Raw genomic sequence first — 21,863 nt, forward strand, 5'->3', positions numbered from 1 at the left:
GGGTTAATTTTAAAATTTTTCTTTTCTTGTTTGCCTCTTATCCCACTAAGGGCAGTAGAGAGCTTTTCGATGTGTAATCGCACTCGATCAATATTGTTGGCTAACCTCAACTTCTTTGGCTTATTTGGCATAAAGCAAGCAATCCAACGGTGGAAATCCGATCTCAGCCATGATGATGGAGCATATTCTATTTTGCCCGTTTGAGAAATTATACTTTTGCAGTTGACCGTCGCCGCCATGCCGAAATAAATCCCTCTACATGCATCCTGCTGTATTACAAAATCCTGTGTACTCCATGTTTTGGTATATTACGCCCTCACGTGCCAGTCACGTGCACACTCTCTCCTCTATGGTTTTTCTTTTTTCTTTTTTTTTTTGGGACAAAATTAGTAAACAAAGTTATATTAACTGAGGCTGACATATATTCAAATACAAAACAACTTCTAAGTACTTACTTTAGAAAATAGGACGTTGGTTAACTGAAAGTTAAAAGTACAAGTTAAAATCCCATAATTGAGTAATTTACCTAAACTATTAAGTCTAAAGATTTCTTAATGTGAACTTTGAACTAAATACGAATAAAGTCAAAATACTTATAAAAATAACAATATATGATATATTAACTTTTCTTAATATGACCTCACAAGATGGAGTTTTGATAAGAGATTCCAATAATCGTTTGAAAGAATTGTTTTTTTTTTTTTGATCTTCTAAGAAAATGAAGACAAAGGTGACGATTGCATAAAAATAAAATAAAAAAATAAAAAAAACAATCCTCAAGGGCTTAAGGGCTCAGGGACAACAATTTTTGATGGAGGGCATAGGAGCACATGGATGATAATCATCGAAGGAGGGCACGTGAACGACAATCGTCAAGGAGGAAAAAGAGGCGTAAGTATGACCAGTGACAAAGTCAATCTTTCACTTCAGTGGGAGCGTACACTAAATTTTTTATAACAAATTATCTTAGTGGGGACATATAAGAAAATATATTTATCTTAATGGGGACATATATTATTTCAGTGATGGCTTAAGTGTAAAATTTTAAAATTTTTAAAGGTAATATTATTTTCAAAAAAACCGCCTCCACTGAGCTGTACTTAAATCCGCCACTGAGTATGACAATTGTCGAGGAGGGAAAAGAAGCGCAAAAATGAGCTTATTAAAGACGCAAAGGCGCAAAGACGGGTGCAAGACGCGAAGAAAAGCATAGTGAAGGGACGGCAATCGTCAAGTTGAAGATGGAAGCTCATATTCTTAGAAGTCCAATTTCCACAATTAACTATATAAATGGACTATCAAGAAGAGACTCAAACTGGTTAAGTGAGAAAATACACAAGTCTCTAACCAATCCACTTAGAATATGCAATTGTTAGATATATTGTTGCCCTAAGAGGAAAGTTATTTTAGTGAGCTTATTAACAATAATAATAATGTGAAGACAACTTGCATGACTGGTTAGATGGTACTGATGAAACCCATTGTTTTTAGTTGACAGAACACAAATATAACCAACCCACTTAGATATTATATATGCGACAGTCTACTTGCAACTTGTCTTCTGTTACTATTAGAGGAAAGTTATATCGCTAAGAACTAAAATTCCTTTATCCAAAACATTGTTCCGTTTTTGGGAGGAGTTTAAAGCAAACAATAGAAAGTTATTCTGGTGTGGCTAATAAATTGCTCGATCTAGAGAAAAATAAAAAGTCGTATCTTGTGTGCTTTATATCTTCATATCCTTAATATAGTTGGTTTTTTTTTTTCCTTCACGGTGTATAGAGTCAAAACTCAAAACGTTCAATGTGTTTAAACTCGATAATATCAGTCAGTTTTCTTTTTCTTTTTCTTCTACTAAGGGTTTAACCAAAGAACACAAAACTGAATTAACTTGGAGTACACTAAGGAGATTTACTACTAAAATATGTCACTTTTTTTAAGAAAAGATTTTCCGTAAAGATTAAGCCGAATTCAAAGTGGTGTAGTGAGGACCAGTGTATATATAGTACGTATATACCATATTAAAATAGTCTAGGTAAGTGGGTCGAATATTCAAATAAAATATCACATCAACTAATAATATGAACAAAATATCTCATGAATATTAATAAATATTCCAAGCATTATACGAAATTCTGAGTTTCTTTGGTCTGGATCTGCTAGGGGTTTTTTTTTTTTTTTTTTCCCTGCGGAAAAGAGGAACTTTTAGTATTCTATAACATTATTTGTCATCTACCTATGAATATAGCGTAATAAATTATAACATATGAGATTCTTTGTCAATGAGTAATTTATACAAGAAATGTAATAAAGATCAAAAGGAAGGAATAACTTTTACCTCTTATTCTCTCTTTCAAGCCCGGGATGTTTGCTATGACCATATAAAAAAAAAAGTCATATATATGTGCATGTCCACTTTCAAAAAAAGACAAAAAAAAAAAAAAAAAAAGTAATCATGTATGTGTTAAAGTGATCGATGGATGGAGGACAAGAAATGTGATGTTTTAAATTACTAACTATAATATCTTCATTTTCAGTCTTTGAATGATGAAAAAAAAGTTATCATGATCATCCAATTCGAGTTGTTTAAATTGTTGTGAGATCGTTCTTAAACGTCATTCATTCTTAGTGGTTAAATTAAAGTTGCTCATGCATATTTTTACTAATAATAATAAGGGATAAAATAATTTTAGTACCTTCTGTCATAGCGAAACATCTTACTTGTGTTTTTAATAATAATAAAGCGATACATTCACCTTTAAAGAAATGTTATTTTATTACCTTGAACCGGTCTTTGAGATATAAAATGTCCATTCTACCATTTTCACTAATTAATAATAAACTAGTAGTTTTAGAAAAAAAATTAAAAATACTTTAAAACATTTAGAAATTAAACAATTAAAATAAATTAAAATGTTTTCACCAAATATTTTCAGAGTTATTAGTTTCTATTTAATTAATGAAAATGACAGTTTATACATGTATGTCCGTCTCAGGGTACCAATTTTTTTTTTTTTAAATGTGAAGATACCATTTTAATATTATTAAAAATACATGGTACCAGCAAGATGTTTCTCTATAATAGAGGGTACTAAAATGATTTTATCCTTAATTAATAAAACGCAAAAAAAAAAAAAAGAATCCTGTGATTTGAATTTTCGAAACGGTCCAATGAGGTCAAACAAAGAAAAAGAGATGTTCTTGAAACAATATTCCATAAACATAGGAGTGGGGCAAGCATATATGAAGAGCACTACTAAAACCAAGAAAAAGATCCTAACTAAATCATATTCTGGATCCGAAGTAATAAACAACAATTTAAATACAATTTTTAAATTGGAACTAGTTGTCCTCTGTTGATTCAAGGAAGTGAAAATGATCGATTTATTTAAGTTAAAAAACAATTGGTTTTGTGCTCCGTGTAAATCCAAAATATTATTAATATTGCTAGAGCAGTCTTAAAATAATATGGTTACTTTTTTTCGTGAGTATTATTGTTTAATATATTCTGTGATTTTACCTGTCGTTGATTGTTGTTTTCACTTACGTAAGCCAACCAGTATTACTTATTTTAATGAAATGTGTGGAAGAACACTTTTTCTTCTGAGAAAAATATGGGGGAACAAAAGAATATTTACGCTAATTAGATAAACAATATTCTTATATATATATATATATATATATATATATATACATACACACACACACACACACACACACATACATTTATATATTATTATAGCATCACGGCACGTAATTAACTCTTAATACCAATCACACACGAAGAATGCTCAGGTTCGTTTCTTAGTGATAGATATTCAATCGGGAGACTTATATAAAGTATCTCTATGGATTGCAATACATATAAGGTACTAAATCTGTTTATCGAACTTTCTTTTACCAACTATTCATAGCTAGTCATTTGAATTTGCTATTGATATATAATAGCTAGATATATTCCGACAATATATAGTCAGAATTTGCTTATTTGGTAATTAAACCTAATCTCATAAAAAAAAAAAAAAAAGTTAACTAGTGGAATAGATTGTCCACCCGGTCGTGGTTTTATGCAGTTCTAAGGTCATGTCCATTAATATTGGTTTTTCTATTTCCTCACTTCAGAACATATTTTTATTTTAAAAAAGTCGGTAAGCAAACGGATACATACACACATATGTATGTATATGTGTACGTATATATATATTGAATGGAAAGAGCGAGAACTAATATGAGTAAATATATATATATATATCTATACACACATATAAATGAAACGAGAAAGTAACTAAAACTAAAGGAAACTACATCCTTATTAGGTTGGCACTCACAAGAAAGCCCCCACTCAATATTATTAAATCAAGAAAAACTAAATGAAATGTTAGAAAGAATTACAACCCCGAAGGGCAAAACAGGGAAACAAATGGAACAATGGACAAAAATAAAAGGGATTGGTGTCAAAAGGTAGCTAAAGCTACACCTTCAAGAATCAATCCTTATAATAGACTCCATTCAAATCCTTGTTACACAAAAACCCTGGAAAAAACCTGGTTATAAGATTAATTAATGTATATAAGTTATAATAAATTTCTTGCTTAATTTGAAAAGTAATATTATTTTTATCTAAAAAAGTATAAGGCTGGAATTTAAATAAATACTAGAGTTGCTACTCTATATAGGTAGAAAATGATACAATATATATGTATTATAGCTATAGAAGAGACATCGCTTGGTGGGAGACATCAAATACTAATATAGGGACGAGAAAAAGAGTACATAGCTTAGACCTTGCAGCTGGAGTTCAATATCATGCTTGAATAATAATATTAAATATAACACAAATTTACAAACACACAAATATAGATATTTTATTCATTAAAGTAATTTAGTAACATTAATATATAGTACAGTCATTGACCACTTTTTTGCCCTCCACCGTTGAAAAAGCATAATTGCCGTACCACGGTGTCGGACACAAAAAGTTGATCAATTAGGTGCACCAATTTAACTTAATAAAGAAGACCGTATGTACACCGTCGTCCTCTACGTACATGTTTTCAACAAATATATCACATGGTGATATATAGTGAGGGGGAGAGAGAGAGAGTTACATATATATGATTCTTATGCAAATTAAGAGAGAGAAGAGAGGGCATAAGATAAGCAAAGGCCGAACGGGGCATTAGGAATACTCCAAGTGAGGCCCAAAATTAAGCTTCACATTTGATTGCTTGGCACGGGGTAAGTGGGGCTTCCCTGTTGAAAACACAGTGGTGTGTTTGGGCGTGCGCAAATTGATTGCTGCTGTTGTTAATGAAATTCTCGTGATTAATCTTTTCCTTTTCCTTGCTTTCGTTGTTGTTATTGGATTCTGTGCTTATTACTTGTACCTCGGCCATTATGATTGTCTCAGCCTTCTCAATATCGGCTTTGATTTGTTCTTGTACCTTTTGTTCCTCAACAAGCACTGTCTTGTTTTTCCTATAGATTACATACAGTACCATTTGAAGTACCCCAAAGATCAGGCCCATGACGTTTGGAATCTGCAAAAAAATATACATATATATATATATATATTATAATTTTCTCATCAAATAATAACAAACATATATAGAGATTTTTTTCGATCCCTTCGACGGAACCGTGCCTTCAGCGTAATGTATAGAATTGTAAAACATAACATGTTATTTATTTAAGATAACACCGACGTTAAAAATATAAGATATCAAGATATTTAATTATCTCTAACTATTATCAGACCTTTCTAACATTCTTATTGTGGTAAATAATCAAATTAAAGTATAACAATAGTATGAGCTAGTCAAAATTATTGATGCTACGTCTTTTTAGTATTCATATTACGTTAAATAACTATAATATTACGTTTTTACTTTCACATGTTATAGTGAGAGACCGTAGATAAAACCTATATATATGTAAGATAAAATCTCAAAACACTATCAAAGGTCGTATTTCATCCAAAAAGAATAAGTTTTTTTTTTTAAAGCAAGAGCTTTCTATCAAAGCTGCTCCATATAGGTCACTTCATGTCGTGAACAATATACATATTCACTTTAGTAATTATAAGGAGTGGAGATATTGTTGAGTTATTTTATGAACTACATATAGATATATATAACCATATATTAATATTTTAAAATATTTAATTTCAAGCAGCATATATATACTATAACACACCAGCCAGAAATTATTGATTGCAAATACCTAGCGGTGATCTGGTCAAATAATTGAAGTAGCACTATGTATATATAAAAGAGTTACTCCGCGTACGCTAAATGGTATATAATTTCGTTTTTTCTTTTTTTTTTTCCTCTCTAAATATTAATATTCATATACATAGATATAGATACACAAAGACATATATTTACATTCCATAGTTTGACATATGCTTAGTATGTGCTTAATTAGCAGGAAGAGAGAGAGAGAGAGAAAATAAATAATATTATAATACAAATATGTTGTAGATATCTGGTTCTAATTGATAAAGGTGCACTTTATATATTTTAATCATGGGCCATCAATAAACGACATGCATGCATGTTTTTTGTGTGACGAAATGCACTAAGTAGTGGGAGTAGCGTTATCATATTATGGGCACACTTTGCTGCGATATATACATATAGCAAAAGAAAGATAATTAAAGTTATTGCACCATTGAAAGATAAAAGGTTTGTCTCCCTGATTTTTTTTCGTTCTTTTTCTTTTTTGATATTAAGATCACGTCCTTTTACAAAAGATAATGAAAAGGGTATTTTAACCGCTTCATTTTGGCAACTAATTTTGGAGGTATTAGATTAGCGTGATCACCCCCACAAAAAAGATATATTTTCACTAACAAATAATTTTTAATTACATATATATATTTTATACGAGACAGGAGATCTTAAATACTTACCGCCACGCACAAATCCTTCAGCATTAGGCCATACATTAGCCACATAGTGGCGCTTAGTGTGAGAAAGAAGGAAAGAGGAAGTGGCATAAACTCCACGCTCTTTGTGCGAATAACCACTCTCTGAAAAATCATGACATAATTACTATAAATAAAAATTAACCAAAAAGAAAAAGAAAAAAAAAAACTAATGAAGAAAATGATATAAAAGAAAAAAAAAAGTGTTATATTTGAAAGTGATAGAATCCTTACTATTATGCTTAAAGGTGCTGCAAAGACGCTGACAGCAAAACTTGTACAGACCCATCCGAGAACTGTGGCTCTGAGTGATCCTTTTGCTAAGAAGTGGGAGAGCAAAAGAATCAAACAAAACCCTCCAAAGTTCAACAGAAGAATCAACCTCAAAGTGAAAATCTGCAGTACAAGAATTAATATTGTTATACATGTAGGATATATAAACAAACATATAAATATATAGATATAGATATAATGTAATTTTTAATAAAATTACGGGATAGACCAACTAGCGGGTGTCAATCAAGCTAGAATATACTAGTTGTCTTGCTACCAGTTATTATCTCTCGTCATTTACGTAATATATATATGTATATATATATACACACATAACATACACATGCGTTATATATAGTATAAATATTATATATCCATTAAATAAATAAAAATTTTTGTATATATATATATATATATGTGTACCCTTGCTTGTTTTGTTGCATAAGCAATGTACAGGGCAATGTAGATGGTCTCAATGACACAGCCAACCGAGTTAATGGTGATAAGGAGGATTAAATCAGACTTGAGGGTTGCATAATAGAGCCACATCATGGCGCTGAATAGTGCAACCACATATGGAACCGATTGGAACCCTTCTGTTGATTTCTTCTTATACACTCGGTAAAATGTTGGTCTGCAAATAATAATTATATAAGTTGACAAATTCTGATTAATATTACATAGTAATAAGGATATATATATACACACACACACACACACACACGTCTAATATAATCATATAAAGAGAAAACTTACACTGGGGCCAGAAAAACGATCAAGGAAGTGACGTTTCCTGAAAATAACAAGAAAATTGACGACGCAGAAGATGGTTAGCTTGGTGCAAGCTAGTACTATTGTTACATAACATTAATAAATACTAAATGAACATATATTTGTAATACATATGGTGATATATAATATTAATGTAATGAGAATGTAAAGTTGATGTTATGGAATTAATCCATATACTACATATATGTATATAGATGAACTAACTACAAATGATACACACACACATATATGTGTATACATATATATATATATATATATATGATACCAACTGTAGTTATATTTGTAATTATGTTTACCTAGGAGGCCAAAGATGAAAACCCCAAGATTGTCAGTTGCAAAGGCGGCCATGTCTTCTAGATTACCTGGGTATTGCTCTCGCTCTCTTTCTCTGTCTCTCTCTCTCAAAAACAAAATTGAAAACTGAGAAGAGCAAGGTTTAAGAGAATTGTACTAGCCTTTTCTATTCCTAGCCATGCCACGAACTTAAAACGCCAAGGCTCTGGCCTATATATAGAGGGAAAAAATGACCCGTATAAGCAGCTTAAAGTTGCATGAAGAGCCATCAATTAAATGATTATTTTATTATAATTATGGGTAGGTGGCCGTAGTACCATATAACGGTGCACCCAAATATGCCACCTCATCACTACTGAGTTGATACATTTTTAACAACTGTTTGTGCCAGACTTACGTTACGAACCAAAAAATAAAAATAAATAACAAAATAAAAAAAAAAGTTTAACAAATATGTCTAGTTAACGTTTTTTTTTTTTTTTTTCCCCAAGTCCAGTTTCACGTGACAAGTCCAGTTTAACATTTTTCTGTTTGCTTTTTTTATGAGCCGTTTCTCTTGTGCCATCCAATTTGGCAGTGCTTTCGCTCCTTCAAAGTTCAAACCGTAAAGCACTCACAACCCCATTTCATGTATTTTTTTTTTATCATGTATAACCCCATTAGGGCATGTTGAATTTCATTCTTTAACTTCACATCTTGACGTGTGTGCTCTATATGTGAGATCAACAATACGCACTACTATTCCATTATAACAGCAATCCTTTTCCGTTGGGTTTGGATTAATGTTTTATCATACATATATAAATACAACTACATATACATATATATATATATATAAACGAGTTTTCAATAGTTATAGTTTTTATTTTTAGTTATCTATCAAATATAAAAATTTAATTATGTAGTGTGATAAGAATCGTCTCATTAATTGCACATTTTTTTAACCAACTATCTAATTTATTACTATAATCTTCTAATTAATATCACATAGTTAAAATAATATACCTATTGATAAATAAATACCGAAGTAATCATTGAAACTACACCCATACATATATATATATATATATATATATATATATATATATATATTGTCTAAATGAAAGTTGTGTTGTGTGTTTATTTTCGCTTGTTTTCCTTTACTCTCCATGTAGGGTTTCCTTATATACGTATTTCTTTTTTTTTTGATTCGTTCTTGATGGCTACCTAGGTAGATTGTAAACTTTTTTATTTGATATTTTTTTTTATATAATAAATTAGAGTAAAGGCTTGTTTGAGTTGTCTAGTCGGTGCTAATCTAGCTAATTGAAAAACGCGAAGTTTCTGTAATTTCAATTCCTCTTATATTGAATATATATATATATATATATGTATGTATGTATGTATATTGGTATTGTCAAGTCTCTCTAATTTCAGCTCCTTCTTCTCCATTTAGTGAATATATATATACACATATATATACACACACACACATATATATATATATATATATTGATATTGCGGTCTATCTCATTTAGCTTTATTGACCCTAGTCACGCGTGAACGAGGGGAATTCAAATCCTTTGTACTGGAAATCACAAGTGTCAACATTTGATCTCATGATAATTACATGTATCTACCCGTTGTATAAGAATACTCTTAAAGTACTCATTATCCTTCCCCAGTTAACGTTAATGCTAGCTTCTTTATTTTATTTGATCAGGGGTTTGTGTTTGGATGGACAGAAAATTAATGGAACAGGAAAAAGTGAGCAATTATAATATGTATAGCGTTTCTGACTGCTTTTTAGTGGTTTTTCTGAAGATATAGATGGGCTCTAAAGTGGTAGGTGGAGACTCAGATGGTCCACCACAGATGATAAGATTAGCTAAGTGTATCCCTCATGATATATATTCGATATATTTAAGATTAGTACTATTTCCTAATTATTAATATATAATTTCCGTATACGTATTATAATTTAGTAGGAGAGATATTTTCTATTCTTTGATCGACCCCCAAGTAATTAATATGACGCGCCGTACAAATCCTTGTTAAGTAGGAGAGATATTCTCTATGAACTACTTCTAGCCATTTTCTTAGGAAGAGAAACTAAAGAAAACGACTAGTTATAGTTATGTGAATATATATATATATATATATATATATACGGGTGTGATTTTAATAGTTACTTTAATATTTAACTATCAATTAGTATTATTATTTTAGCTGTAAGATATTAATTTGACAGTTATAATAAATTATATAGTTGACTAAAAAAATTTCTGACAATTAGTGGAACTTAATTCTTATCACGCTATGTCATTAAATTTTTATATTTAGTGTAACTACCGATGAAAACGTAATCATTCAAAACTCGTTCACATATATAGAAAAATTATTGAGCTTGAATAGCTAAGTTAATGACACATAACTAATTTACCTTTGACTAATAACCTAGCTTTTTGTAAGTTGATTTTACTGCTTTTTGAAATATTCATGCTAAAGTTATTTTTGTGATAGGGACAAACATTAGGAGAGTTGCCGTATGCATATACACGTGCCACAGTTGGAACTATGCATGGAAATGGATATGTTATTCTTATATATATTGTTTGATCATATTTATTTAGTTTTCAAGTTTTCACTATAGTGAAAGGTAAAGTATAAAATCCCACCAGTGGGAAATACTACTTTTCCATATTGTACTTCAATCTATTATATATAATGGCGTAGTTACTTATAAATCGTTATATATATACATACATATATATATGTGTGTGCGTGTCCGTGATCTATTTAGATATCTAGCTTCAAAAAGTTCTATCAACGGCGATCTTCAGAGTTATTTCCTTGATTGCTAGCTTGCTGGGTATTGAAACTCTTAACAAGTCTTGCACCAAAAAGTGATTCATTTTATAAAAGGTAGAATGATAAGATAACCAATAATATTGAATTCAATTAATGCGACAGGCTTAGCTAAACCCACCAAACAAGCATTTGTTCTTTTTGATATCATAATCTCTTATTTTCTCTGTTTTTTCCATACCTACTATAGTGCGTTTTCTGAAGCCGCTTAAACTATACAGCTATATGTACTACGTCATATTACTTATATGGTACACACGTCCAATGAGATTGTATCATTTGGACATTTTGTCTATATCAGCGTTTCACTTTTATTTTTCTCTTTCCTAATAAGTATTCAATGCAAATACCTATTAGGAAAGAGAAAAATAAAAGTGAAAAGCTGACATAGACAAAATGTCCAAATGACACAATCTTATTGGACGGGTGTCTAAATAGTACAATTTCATTGGACATGTGTACCACATAAGCAATATGATGTGTACTAAATAATTTCTCTTCAAAACCAATGTCTTTTTTTATATATACAAATAAATGAAATATGGAGAGAGACGACCAGTCGTAACTACTTTTTGTGCTTAATCAAAGTTGCCTCATCACATATTGAAAAATATTCACTTTGAGCTATTAATAGTTTCGTCAAAAGATAAAACGAATCACTGCAGCCCTACCAGGGCTAATGAATATACCCCGACGGGATGAAATAGCTAAAGTGCTTTTTATTAGACTTGAACTTGAGACTTTTTATCTACTAAACCACTTAGGAAGAAGATCGATTCTACTGGATACCACTTTGTGGTGATTCAAAACCAATTTCAACTAGTCTCTTATTAAAACTAATGAATTTCAAATTACATTAATAATAATCAAACATCAAGTTGTTTAACAAATTTTGGATCCTACATAATACCAATTACCAAAGCTTATAATTAAATTTTTTGTTGGCACAATTTTTTATTAGTTAATTAATAAAATACATGGAGATTGTAGTTTTAGGGTTGTAGGATAGATTAGAGAAGTTCAATAATTTACGAAAAGTTGTGTATTATTAGTTTGTATTATTTCTCCGACTGTTTTTTTTTTTTTTTTTTTTTTTTTTTTTTTTGTAGAGTTGCTCAGGCTGTTTGTTCTTATTTTTCTTGTTTTATTAGCTCTTGTGGCTAGATCTGAACTTCCTTATTTGTTTTTTGTTTTATTTCTTTTTCTTACTAAAAAAATAAAAGATATCCACAACTATGCAAATATCATATATCATATTCAGATATTCTAACAAAACAAATATCTTGTAATTAGGCTTCTGATGAGAAAAAAGACAAAAAACTTTATATTTGTACCCTTATTACGATCTTTAGATTAGATCAATACATAGTTCTCTTAATTATAACATGGTTTGGTGCTAATCCTCCTCAGACGTCTCCATGTAAGACTATATCTAATTTCAATTCATCGTGTGTTATGTTATAAAACTTAGAATCCTTATTATATGTATTAAATCTCACAGAATCTTGGTCTCCATTGTTTTAACTAGTTCGTGCACTGCACGGGTTTAAAAGGGAGCTAAAGAGTCAAATTAATAGATACGGAATACATTAGTGTACGTAACACCAAATTATTGGTATAATAAATTGTGTAATTTTGATGTTAATTAAGGTCATACTGACCCAATCAATTTGTTTCACAAGAAAAAAAAACAAAATTTGGTTGTTCATAGCCGTTTGACGCTGATGCCGCGTGGAGATATAAAAGTGCAATATTATGAAATATCCGAGCATATAGGGGTAAGTAATATTATGTAATTAAGTGTGGCCCTCAAAAGCTCTTTATGCCACTTGTAATTATACCAGTCTAATCAACTGCATGGAATGTTTTGTGCCAACAAGATTACATTGCTCTTTTTTTCTTTTTTGGATGATTTGACTTCGTGATATCATGATGATGAGAATGATAAATAAAAAAGGTCATGGATACACATATTTTGGCCCCGTTCACTTCGCTAATTTGAGTTTAGAATTCAAGTTGAGATGTGATTTTATGTGAGAGCTTTTTACTGTAGTAAAAAAGTTAGATGTGATTGTTTGTGAGAGCTTTTTATTGTAGAAAAACTCAAATTCTAAACTCGAATCAGCGAAGTGAACGAGGCCGTATATATATACGCAGACACATGAATTCCTGTTCTCTTATAGTAGTGGAAGTTTATATTATATCTTTCTGCCAGAAAATTCTTCAATATTACGCATGATTTTCGGGTCCTCCTGTTCATGATGTGTGCAATTAAAGTTAGATTTCCAATCATGTATATGTGATATGATATGAATGATTGATTGATATTATCATATGTGTAGATATCTTATTTTCTCTTCTCTTACGTTGAAGTTGATAATACGCAATTTCCTTAGCTAGCAATTTCCTTAGCTAGCCTAGCACACCTTAAAGCCCACCTCACGTGTCCAAATCGGCCACTTCTTCAATCGACACAAAATAAAAGGTTTCGCAACTTGGAAGCAAATTCCAAATTGATCATATGTGCAAAAGCTTTTAAGGTATTACATATATAGTAAGTAGAAGTGATATATAACAAGTAATTACACATTATTATATATATGAACAAACTTTACAAAAAAAAATAAAATTTATTTTATATACATTATATATGAATGTTCTCTTTACAGCAAAGCATATTCAAGAATTTGAATAAAATCACTTACCTAGTTGCCTTTTCTGGCTATGTGTGCATATTTTACTTTTGCTCTTTCATGGTATTTTGGAGCCAAACCAAGTTGTTGGAAATCAACGGGAAGCTAGATATACACAATTTTTTTTAATTTTTTTAATTATGGGTATGGAGTTAAAAATTTACAACAATCGGTATTAATGGTCTTCCCATTGACCCATAGCCCGCCATATATCATCAATTTCTAGTCAAATGCCACTTACGTGTTGCAAAATAACATAAACTTTAAGCCCGGCTGACAAATCATCCCAAATTCTTGGAATTTAGTATTTAATTGTATAATAATTACAACTTGGTTTCAATCATTTAGTTCTTTGTCGATGGCTCCATATCCTTATTGTATATATAGTACTGACAAAATTCATAATTATTGGACTTTTAAATATAAATTAATGTTTCCTTTTCTTTTTTTCTTTTTGTAACCTCTAATAAGCTCTCCTTCCAATTAAATTGTTTTTCTTATAAGTCTCAATAAGCATCTTCTATATGTGTAATTATTCTTCAAAAGCCAATGCATCCGGGCACAGGTGAAAGTAACACCAAAATTAAAAGAAGGGTTTTTAGCGACAAAAGTTTTCAACCACACCAATGTATGATATTACCGAAAACCTTGTATTTACCGACGGTTAATATTTTGACAAAATCCTTACAAAAAATTTCGGCCACAACACAGGTCATTACTGAAGATTGTAAATAGCGTTACCTCTCGCACAAAATATTCTGACAGACAACTTTAATTAGCAACGACATTTGTCGTTGCTGAATCTTTCCTAAAAACTTTTAGTCCAAAAAAAACAAAACAAAACAAAAAACACGTTATCGAAGACTATGAACCGTATTGGCGCCGGCCAGATTCTTCTCAAGAATTTCCCTTTACATGGTGCTTTATTACCCCCCTTTTTTTTTTTTTTTTTTTTTTTGAAAAAATTTTAATGTGACTTCTAATAACGACATTTGTAATTTGCTGAAAGCGTGAACAATATTCCAACAAATCATCGGTTTATTAAAAACACCGTCATCTTCTTCCCTTTCAGCAGGGACATATATCGTCGTTTAAAAGCCTGTTTATATAATCTGACGCAATCAACATTGCTTTTTTTATTAAGACAAATGATCTGAGGAAATTAATTACTAATCAACATTGCTTTTGTAAATCCCGTGTATAAAAGATGACACGACCGGTAATTTCCTTCTATGTTTTCTTGTTTATCTAGAAAGATTATGGAGCACTAAAATAATTCACTCGCCCAATTAATTAAATAGTTTGGCTTTTGCTCTTTTAGACATGATATCATGTTTAGGATCAGATGACGACAAGACGTGTAGCTAAGATCAAGCTATAGTGTCCTTAAGAGGATAACGCAGGGACAACTTATATTAGGAGAAGCATATTGAAATTAAGAAACACTAAACTTATTGTAAAGATACACAAATATGAGAAAAAAAAAGTGCAAACAATCAGAGAGCACCATGTATATTTATAAGCTTTTTTCTGGCACGCATTTTGATTTAAATTTGTGTGTACCTAGTTAGTCGTCGTGCGCATTTTAATTTTTAAAATTTATTAGTTGGAGAAGTGTATTTATCCTCAACGGGATATATATGTTCCCCAAAACTAATTCTATATATGCAAGTTATAATGCATTATATTTCCTACTTTTTTTAATTATCATGAATCTATACATATAATATCGATTATGATGATCAGAAAAGGGGGAAAAAATGACAGATTCAAAATGAGCGATAGACACAAGTTACAAGTGGGTTTATTTCTGTCTTTTAAATTTGATTTGTTCTTTCTAATGCTGTAGATGACATAAGCTGAAGTATGGAAGAAAAATAAAGGTTAAAAGGGTACCACCTCATGACGTATCATCAATATGGATTGCATAATGTGACGTATGTAAAACTAAAAGCATGCATAAAAGTGAGCCAGAGATTGATTTTATCTCGTAGGGGGGGAAAAAAAAAAGAAGATAGTTAGTGTTACGTAATTCTCGTTAATCTTCTGTTTCCCTTTAATTATTAATGCTAATCCATGAGCTAATTATTACATGATTATTAATCTTCTGTTTCCCAGGTCAATATTATTAAATGTATTTATCATTAACAATATAAATTATGTTACGAAACTTTTTAAACCTATATTATCATGAACTAGACAGATTATATATATATATATATAATGGGGAATCGAGCCACGTGCCTTCCAATAAACCACCATTCACCATACATCCTATCCAGTACTATTTAACCTAGTACTTATTGACATAAACTAGACGTTTTTCACCATGTTAAATATTTAATTTTCTATCACTCATGTTAGCTCTTATTTTAGCTTCATTTGTTGTCTTCTTGCCCTAGGGCTGTTTTCTTATGTTCAATTTCTTATTTTTATCAAATTTGAGTTGAACGTTTCGTAAAAGGATTTGCAGTTTAGGAGGTGCGGACCTAGTTGAGATGTTATAATTTGCTTAATATCAGTTAACTTATTTTGTCTTTTACCATGTATTTGAAAATACTTCCCAAAATCACTACTAGTTATCCTATTTGTGTTAATTCATTTGACCATATATATATATATATATATATAGTAATTCTTAGGTCCACAAGAAGCCAAAGAAAAAGGTCCAATTTCCCTAGTGCTTCTTTTTATTTTATTATATTTGACTTGAACGTTTGGTAAAAGAATTAAGAGTTTAGGAGATACGGGCCTAATTGAGATGTTATAATTTGTTTAATACCAGTTACCTTATCTCGTCTTTTACTATATGTTTGAAAATACTTCCCAAAATCACTCCTAGTTATCATATTTGTGTTACACCAACTAATTCATTTGACCATATATATCGTCACTTTTAGGTCCACAAAAAGCCAAAGAAAAAGGTCGATAATTCGTTTTATTCATTTTTAATTTTTTTTTTTTTTTTACCCTTTTGTAGCAAATTATGATATCACTGGATCTCTGATTGCTGGGATTCGGGATAGAATTCCCTGCATTAAAAGACCGAATGAGGTCCAGTTGTTATGGCACAGCGAAGCATGATAATAATGCAATCAAATTAGGCACAATAAATGGTATAAATTTATATGCATATCCTTTTCTAATTGGTCCAAAAGTTATCGGAAATGCATATGTGGTTTTGCACTCTATCAAGATGTCCCACACCCACCCTTACACTATGCTAATGATTACCAAAAAGCTAATTCTTTAATTTTTTTTATTTTATTTTTTTTGAAAAATAAGAAAAGTTAATTCCATTCAATATGTGTTTGTAGGGTACCTCCAACGAGCAACTCTTATCTTAAACTTTTTTATTTTTTCTTTATTCCCAAATAGCTTAGACTCGGTTGATATCTCATGACGTCAAGTAAATTTCATGATTGATTTTAGTTGCTTTCTAATTGCAGCAATATCCACTACGTGTACGTACGTGCCTTTCATTGTGATTATCAACATGTACGAAATAGAGGTTCATAAAATTCATGCAATCAGAGATGCAATTATCAAAAACCGATTTCGCTTCTTGATTGTGATATTAATGATATGGTTTGGACCTTAATACTGTTTGCTTAAAGGACTTAAACTTTAATTACGAGTATAGTCAAATAGCATATATATGTTGGTCGGTTAAACTCATCTATTTTTATTGAAACTGAGAAAGATGCGTGCATGCTTGTCGTGATGAAGTTAGAGTATTTCAAATGCGTATGTCAATATCAATGCTATATTTAACGTTAAATTAAACGTGTGAAAATAACATGTTTGATGTGTTATTTTATTTTATGTTCTAATGTATAATATTATTTCAAATATTATATCTATTTTTTTTCATAATTATCAAATTTTGATTGGAATTTGTAAAAATAAACTTTTAATTATAAAGTAATTCGAGAACAACAATGTTGTAATGAATAAATAAATAAATAAATAATTCATCAACCAATGGCAATTAAAATGATTAAATTTGATATATGTTACACTTGGTGTCAAAGCACATGTTAAATTTAACATTAAAAATAATATTGTATTAAAGAATAATTTTCCTACCCAAACACTAAAATTTGGTATTGACAAACTAATTTGGCATTGTATGGAGATGCGCAATATAGTTGTATGCTAAAAATTTATGGCAGTTACCAAAAAGCTGTCAACGTGTATATAACACACTCCATGCATCGATCTATTTATTTCCTTTTTCAAGATGAATAAAGATAGATAGAGTAATTCATATAAGAGAAAACCGAAAGTACATTTCAACTAAGGCCTCGTTCACTTTGCGGATTCGAGTTTTCAATTCAAGTTAAGATGTGACACTTTCTGAGAGCTTTTCACTGTAGCAGAAAAAGTTAGATGTGATATTTATTGAGAACTTTTTACAGTAGAAACCTAGAACTGAAAACTTAAATCGGTTAAATGAACGAGGCCTAAGTTGATACCTCGAGCAAACTCATCCTCTGTCAAACTCTTGACTTCAATTTTATTATATGAAAATTATTAGAAATATTAGAAATACAAGTAAAATGAAGGTCACCCAAAAAGGCAAGAAAACCAACTAACAAGTCAAACATAAAACAACACCTAAACCCTAGGAGTTAGTCAACTGTAGGTCAAGACAAGAGAAATGGTGAGGAAAACATTAGGTGATCATCAAGTGAAAACTATCCTTACGTAAGCCAAACCCCACATATTGAACCTCATTAAAGCCTTTCAAATAAAATTTAAAGGGGAAAACTAAGCAAGGAAAAAAGACTTTAGTCAACTTATAATTACATTTGTAGCGAGGGATCTTCGGCATATTTCTAGAGACCAAAGAGCTATAAAAATCAGAGTCGTCCACCGCCATTTAACTTCTCAATTAATTTTTTTACACGACAATTTATTTGTAAATTGATTAATTTTGTCCCCTGTAAATCAAGAACGAATAATAGTTCATGTTAACGAGATACAAGATCACCGTGAGCCATTTTGTCCATTCATCTATTTACCTCCATTTGTAGAATTTATAATTATAGATCAAGACCCAAGCACAAGGAAGAAAATCTCAACATTTCCGAGGAAAAAATGTTATATTGAGTTTGGAAAATATTGGCTTTATTTTCTTTAATGATGAGAACTTTCAGATATTGTTTGGATTGGAAGCTAGTAAATTAGACCATGAACACCCTTAGCGAAAAAAGAAAAAATCATTTTAGTACCATCTGTTATATCGAAATTTGAGTTTAGTACTCTTTATTTTTCAAAATTTTATACCGGTACCTCGACCTTTTAGAAAATATTATTTTAGTATCTAGGAGCCATTTTTTAGAACACGAAAAGATAAAATTGCCCTTATTATAAAATTTATCTATTGAATAGAATTTTGAAGAAAAAAAGATTTTAAAAAAGGATTTTAAATAGATGAATTTTTAAAAAAAAAGATTATGCTCTACAGGTATAATGATTTTTTAAATGTTTTTTTTTCTTTAAAATTCTTGCTAGTAGATGAATTTTTATAATATGAGTAATTTTATCTTTTTTTGTTCCAAAAAAATAGCTTTGAGGTACCCAAAAAAAAGTATTTTTTAAAAGGTCGGAGTACCGGCATAAAAGTTTCGAAAACAAATAATACCAAACTTAAATTTTGATATAACAAATGGTACTAAAATAAAATTTTCTCAAAAGAAAAAGAAAAAAAGACCATGAACACCCCCGCATTCATTTCTTCAATATTGCACCCTAACAGGGAACCAGAAAAGGAAATAATAAATGGTAATAATGTCAATTGTGATTGTTCAGCATCAAGGGGTTCTATGGTGTAGTGGTTAGCACTCTGGACTTTGAATCCAGCGACCTGGGTTCGACTCCCGGTAGGACCTTTTTTCCCTTCTTATTTTTCTTTGACATTTTCACCCTCACAATCTTGAATGCTGGGCTTCCTAGACTGCCTTGTTAAGGCCCGGGTAAAAGCAAGGCCCATTCTCTTCGGCTTTGTTGGATAGGATAATGCTAGAGATATTAATTTTAATTCTAATTTTTTATATTAATTTATGTGACATATGGTCATCCTTTTAAGTATTTGTTTAAAAGATTGTCACGTCAATTAATAATAAATTAATGTATCTAATAATGAATATATGATAACTTTATATTATGTAAGTTAGTATAAAATAGTTGAGATTAGAGTTAAAATTAGAGTTGGTATTCCTAACACTACTCATATTGAGAGGAAAATAAAATAGAACGTAAAGAAAGACATTAAATTTAACTAAGAAAAATAGATAGTAAGCAGATTAATTTTAGGAAATAGTAGAAAATAAGCCAATATGAAAAGCTTAAGAAAGTATATAGGTCAATTTTTAGTTATAGAAATTAATAGGCCATAACTTGTCAAGTTATGGTTCATAGCCAGACAAGTTATGGATAAAAACTGTGAATAACTTGTCAAGTTATGGTTCATAACCAAACAAGTTATGGACGAAAACAGTAATTTGACATATTTATTAACTTATATAAACTATTGGCATATTAATTTTAATTCATCTCAAGTCTTGGTTTCCCTTCTTATTTTTCTTTGACATTTTCACCCTCACAATCTTGAATGCTGGGCTTCCTAGACTGCCTTGTTAAGGCCCGGGTAAAAGCAAGGCCCATTCTCTTCGGCTTTGTTGGATATAATAATGCTAGAGATATTAATTTTAATTCTAATTTTTTATATTAATTTATGTGGCATATGGCCATCCTTTTAGGTATTGTTTAAAAGATTACCACGTCAATTAATAATAAATCAATGTATCTAATAATGAATATATGATAACTCTATGTTACGTAAATTAGTACAAAATAGTTGGTATTCCTAACACTACTCATATTGAATAAGAGGAAAAGAAAATAGAAGGTAAAGAAAGACATTAAATTTAACTAAGAAAAATAGATAGTAAGCAGATTAAATTTTTTTTTTTTAATTCTGTTCGGTATAATGTATATTTGTAGAGATTAAAATTGTGATATTTTGAATGATTGAAAATCCTCAACCAATCCATTTCTTTCTCTCTTGTTTTTTTTTTTTTTTTTTTTTTTTTTTTTTTTTTTTATAAACTTTTTTATTGTAAATACCAAATCCTTCAAGTAATCATCTCACCCCTCTCCATCTTTCATTTTCTCTCTTATCAAACAAGAGGTTATGAATTAGCATATCAAATTCATTTTTTAGTATATTACTATGCTTGATGGGTTTCATGCATGCCCGTCCCTCCTATCCACAAAGAGACCAAATCAAACAAAGAAACGTAAAAGGTTGACCTTAGACTGCGCAAACACTAGTTTGAATTTTAGGTAATATGCCACGATTATGTGAGATTATACGACATAAATATTACAGGGGATAGCCGCAAGGGACAATTCCACTAAACGTTACACCTAATTAGACTTTTGACTTGGAATAATGTTGCCTACCAAATTATTTATCAAATTTTTGATATCATTGTAGCAATTGACTTGTTATAATGTTAATTGGTACACAATTTGGTGCCTACTTCTTTGCAAATTGTATATTGATGGGAGATTAACCTATACTATTAGCATAATACTTTCTCGGCATTTCACCTCTTTGACAGTATTTACCATAAAAAATAGTCATTTCATTTCAGATTAAATCAATAGTACATAAACATCAGAAAATGGGGTAAAATTCATATAATTTATTCGGGAGTTTCTCTAATAGTCCTAATTTTTTACCGTTAAATATGATTAAAATCACATCAGATTAAAAAAAATATACGTAATAAATAAAATTTAAAATATATTTAATAATTAAAAAGTGAGAGACTACCAGTAATATATTTTTAATCCCAATTTTTCCTTGGCAAAATATATAAATCCAATCTCGTTTGCGGGCCCATAATTGAAATGAGACTGTTCTTAATAGCCCAACGGGCCTCATGACCAACCTAATAAGAAACAAAGGAATATTCTCATTCTCTCCTTGGCAGACATTGTCGCGTGAGAGACAGACACGT

At 30.2% G+C, this 21,863-nt stretch overlaps 1 protein-coding gene and 1 non-coding gene across 2 annotated transcripts; one reads left to right on the forward strand and one right to left on the reverse strand.

The window, feature by feature from the left end:
• Positions 1 to 4,832: 4,832 nt before the first annotated feature.
• LOC21392179 (bidirectional sugar transporter N3) lies at positions 4,833 to 8,459 on the reverse strand. The gene is made up of 6 exons (XM_010095633.2): positions 8,290 to 8,459; positions 7,958 to 7,994; positions 7,625 to 7,835; positions 7,163 to 7,324; positions 6,914 to 7,033; positions 4,833 to 5,540 (listed from the first exon to the last, which is right to left on the reverse strand). Exons 1-6 carry the CDS (start codon positions 8,339 to 8,341, stop codon positions 5,208 to 5,210), a joined length of 915 nt encoding a protein of 304 aa, XP_010093935.1. The 5' UTR covers positions 8,342 to 8,459; the 3' UTR covers positions 4,833 to 5,207.
• Positions 8,460 to 19,652: 11,193 nt separating this feature from the next.
• On the forward strand, positions 19,653 to 19,724 carry TRNAQ-UUG. The gene has a single exon. It is a non-coding gene; the product is annotated as a tRNA-Gln (tRNA).
• Positions 19,725 to 21,863: the final 2,139 nt, after the last annotated feature.

This window comes from Morus notabilis, unplaced genomic scaffold (assembly GCF_000414095.1).
Source record: "Morus notabilis unplaced genomic scaffold, ASM41409v2 Scaffold2427, whole genome shotgun sequence".
NCBI lineage: Eukaryota > Viridiplantae > Streptophyta > Magnoliopsida > Rosales > Moraceae > Morus > Morus notabilis.

What these genes read in the sequence shown, in the direction of transcription:
- LOC21392179 (XM_010095633.2), bottom strand. Translation starts at nt 8,341, where the DNA reads ATGGCCGCCTTTGCAACTGACAATCTTGGGGTTTTCATCTTTGGCCTC. An exon ending in ATCGTTTTTCTGGCCCCAGT is followed by an intron (nt 7,836 to 7,957) that starts GTAAGTTTTCTC and finishes TATTATTTGCAG; the next exon opens with ACCAACATTTTACCGAGTGT. An exon ending in CAGCACCTTTAAGCATAATA is followed by an intron (nt 7,034 to 7,162) that starts GTAAGGATTCTA and finishes ATGATTTTTCAG; the next exon opens with AGAGTGGTTATTCGCACAAA.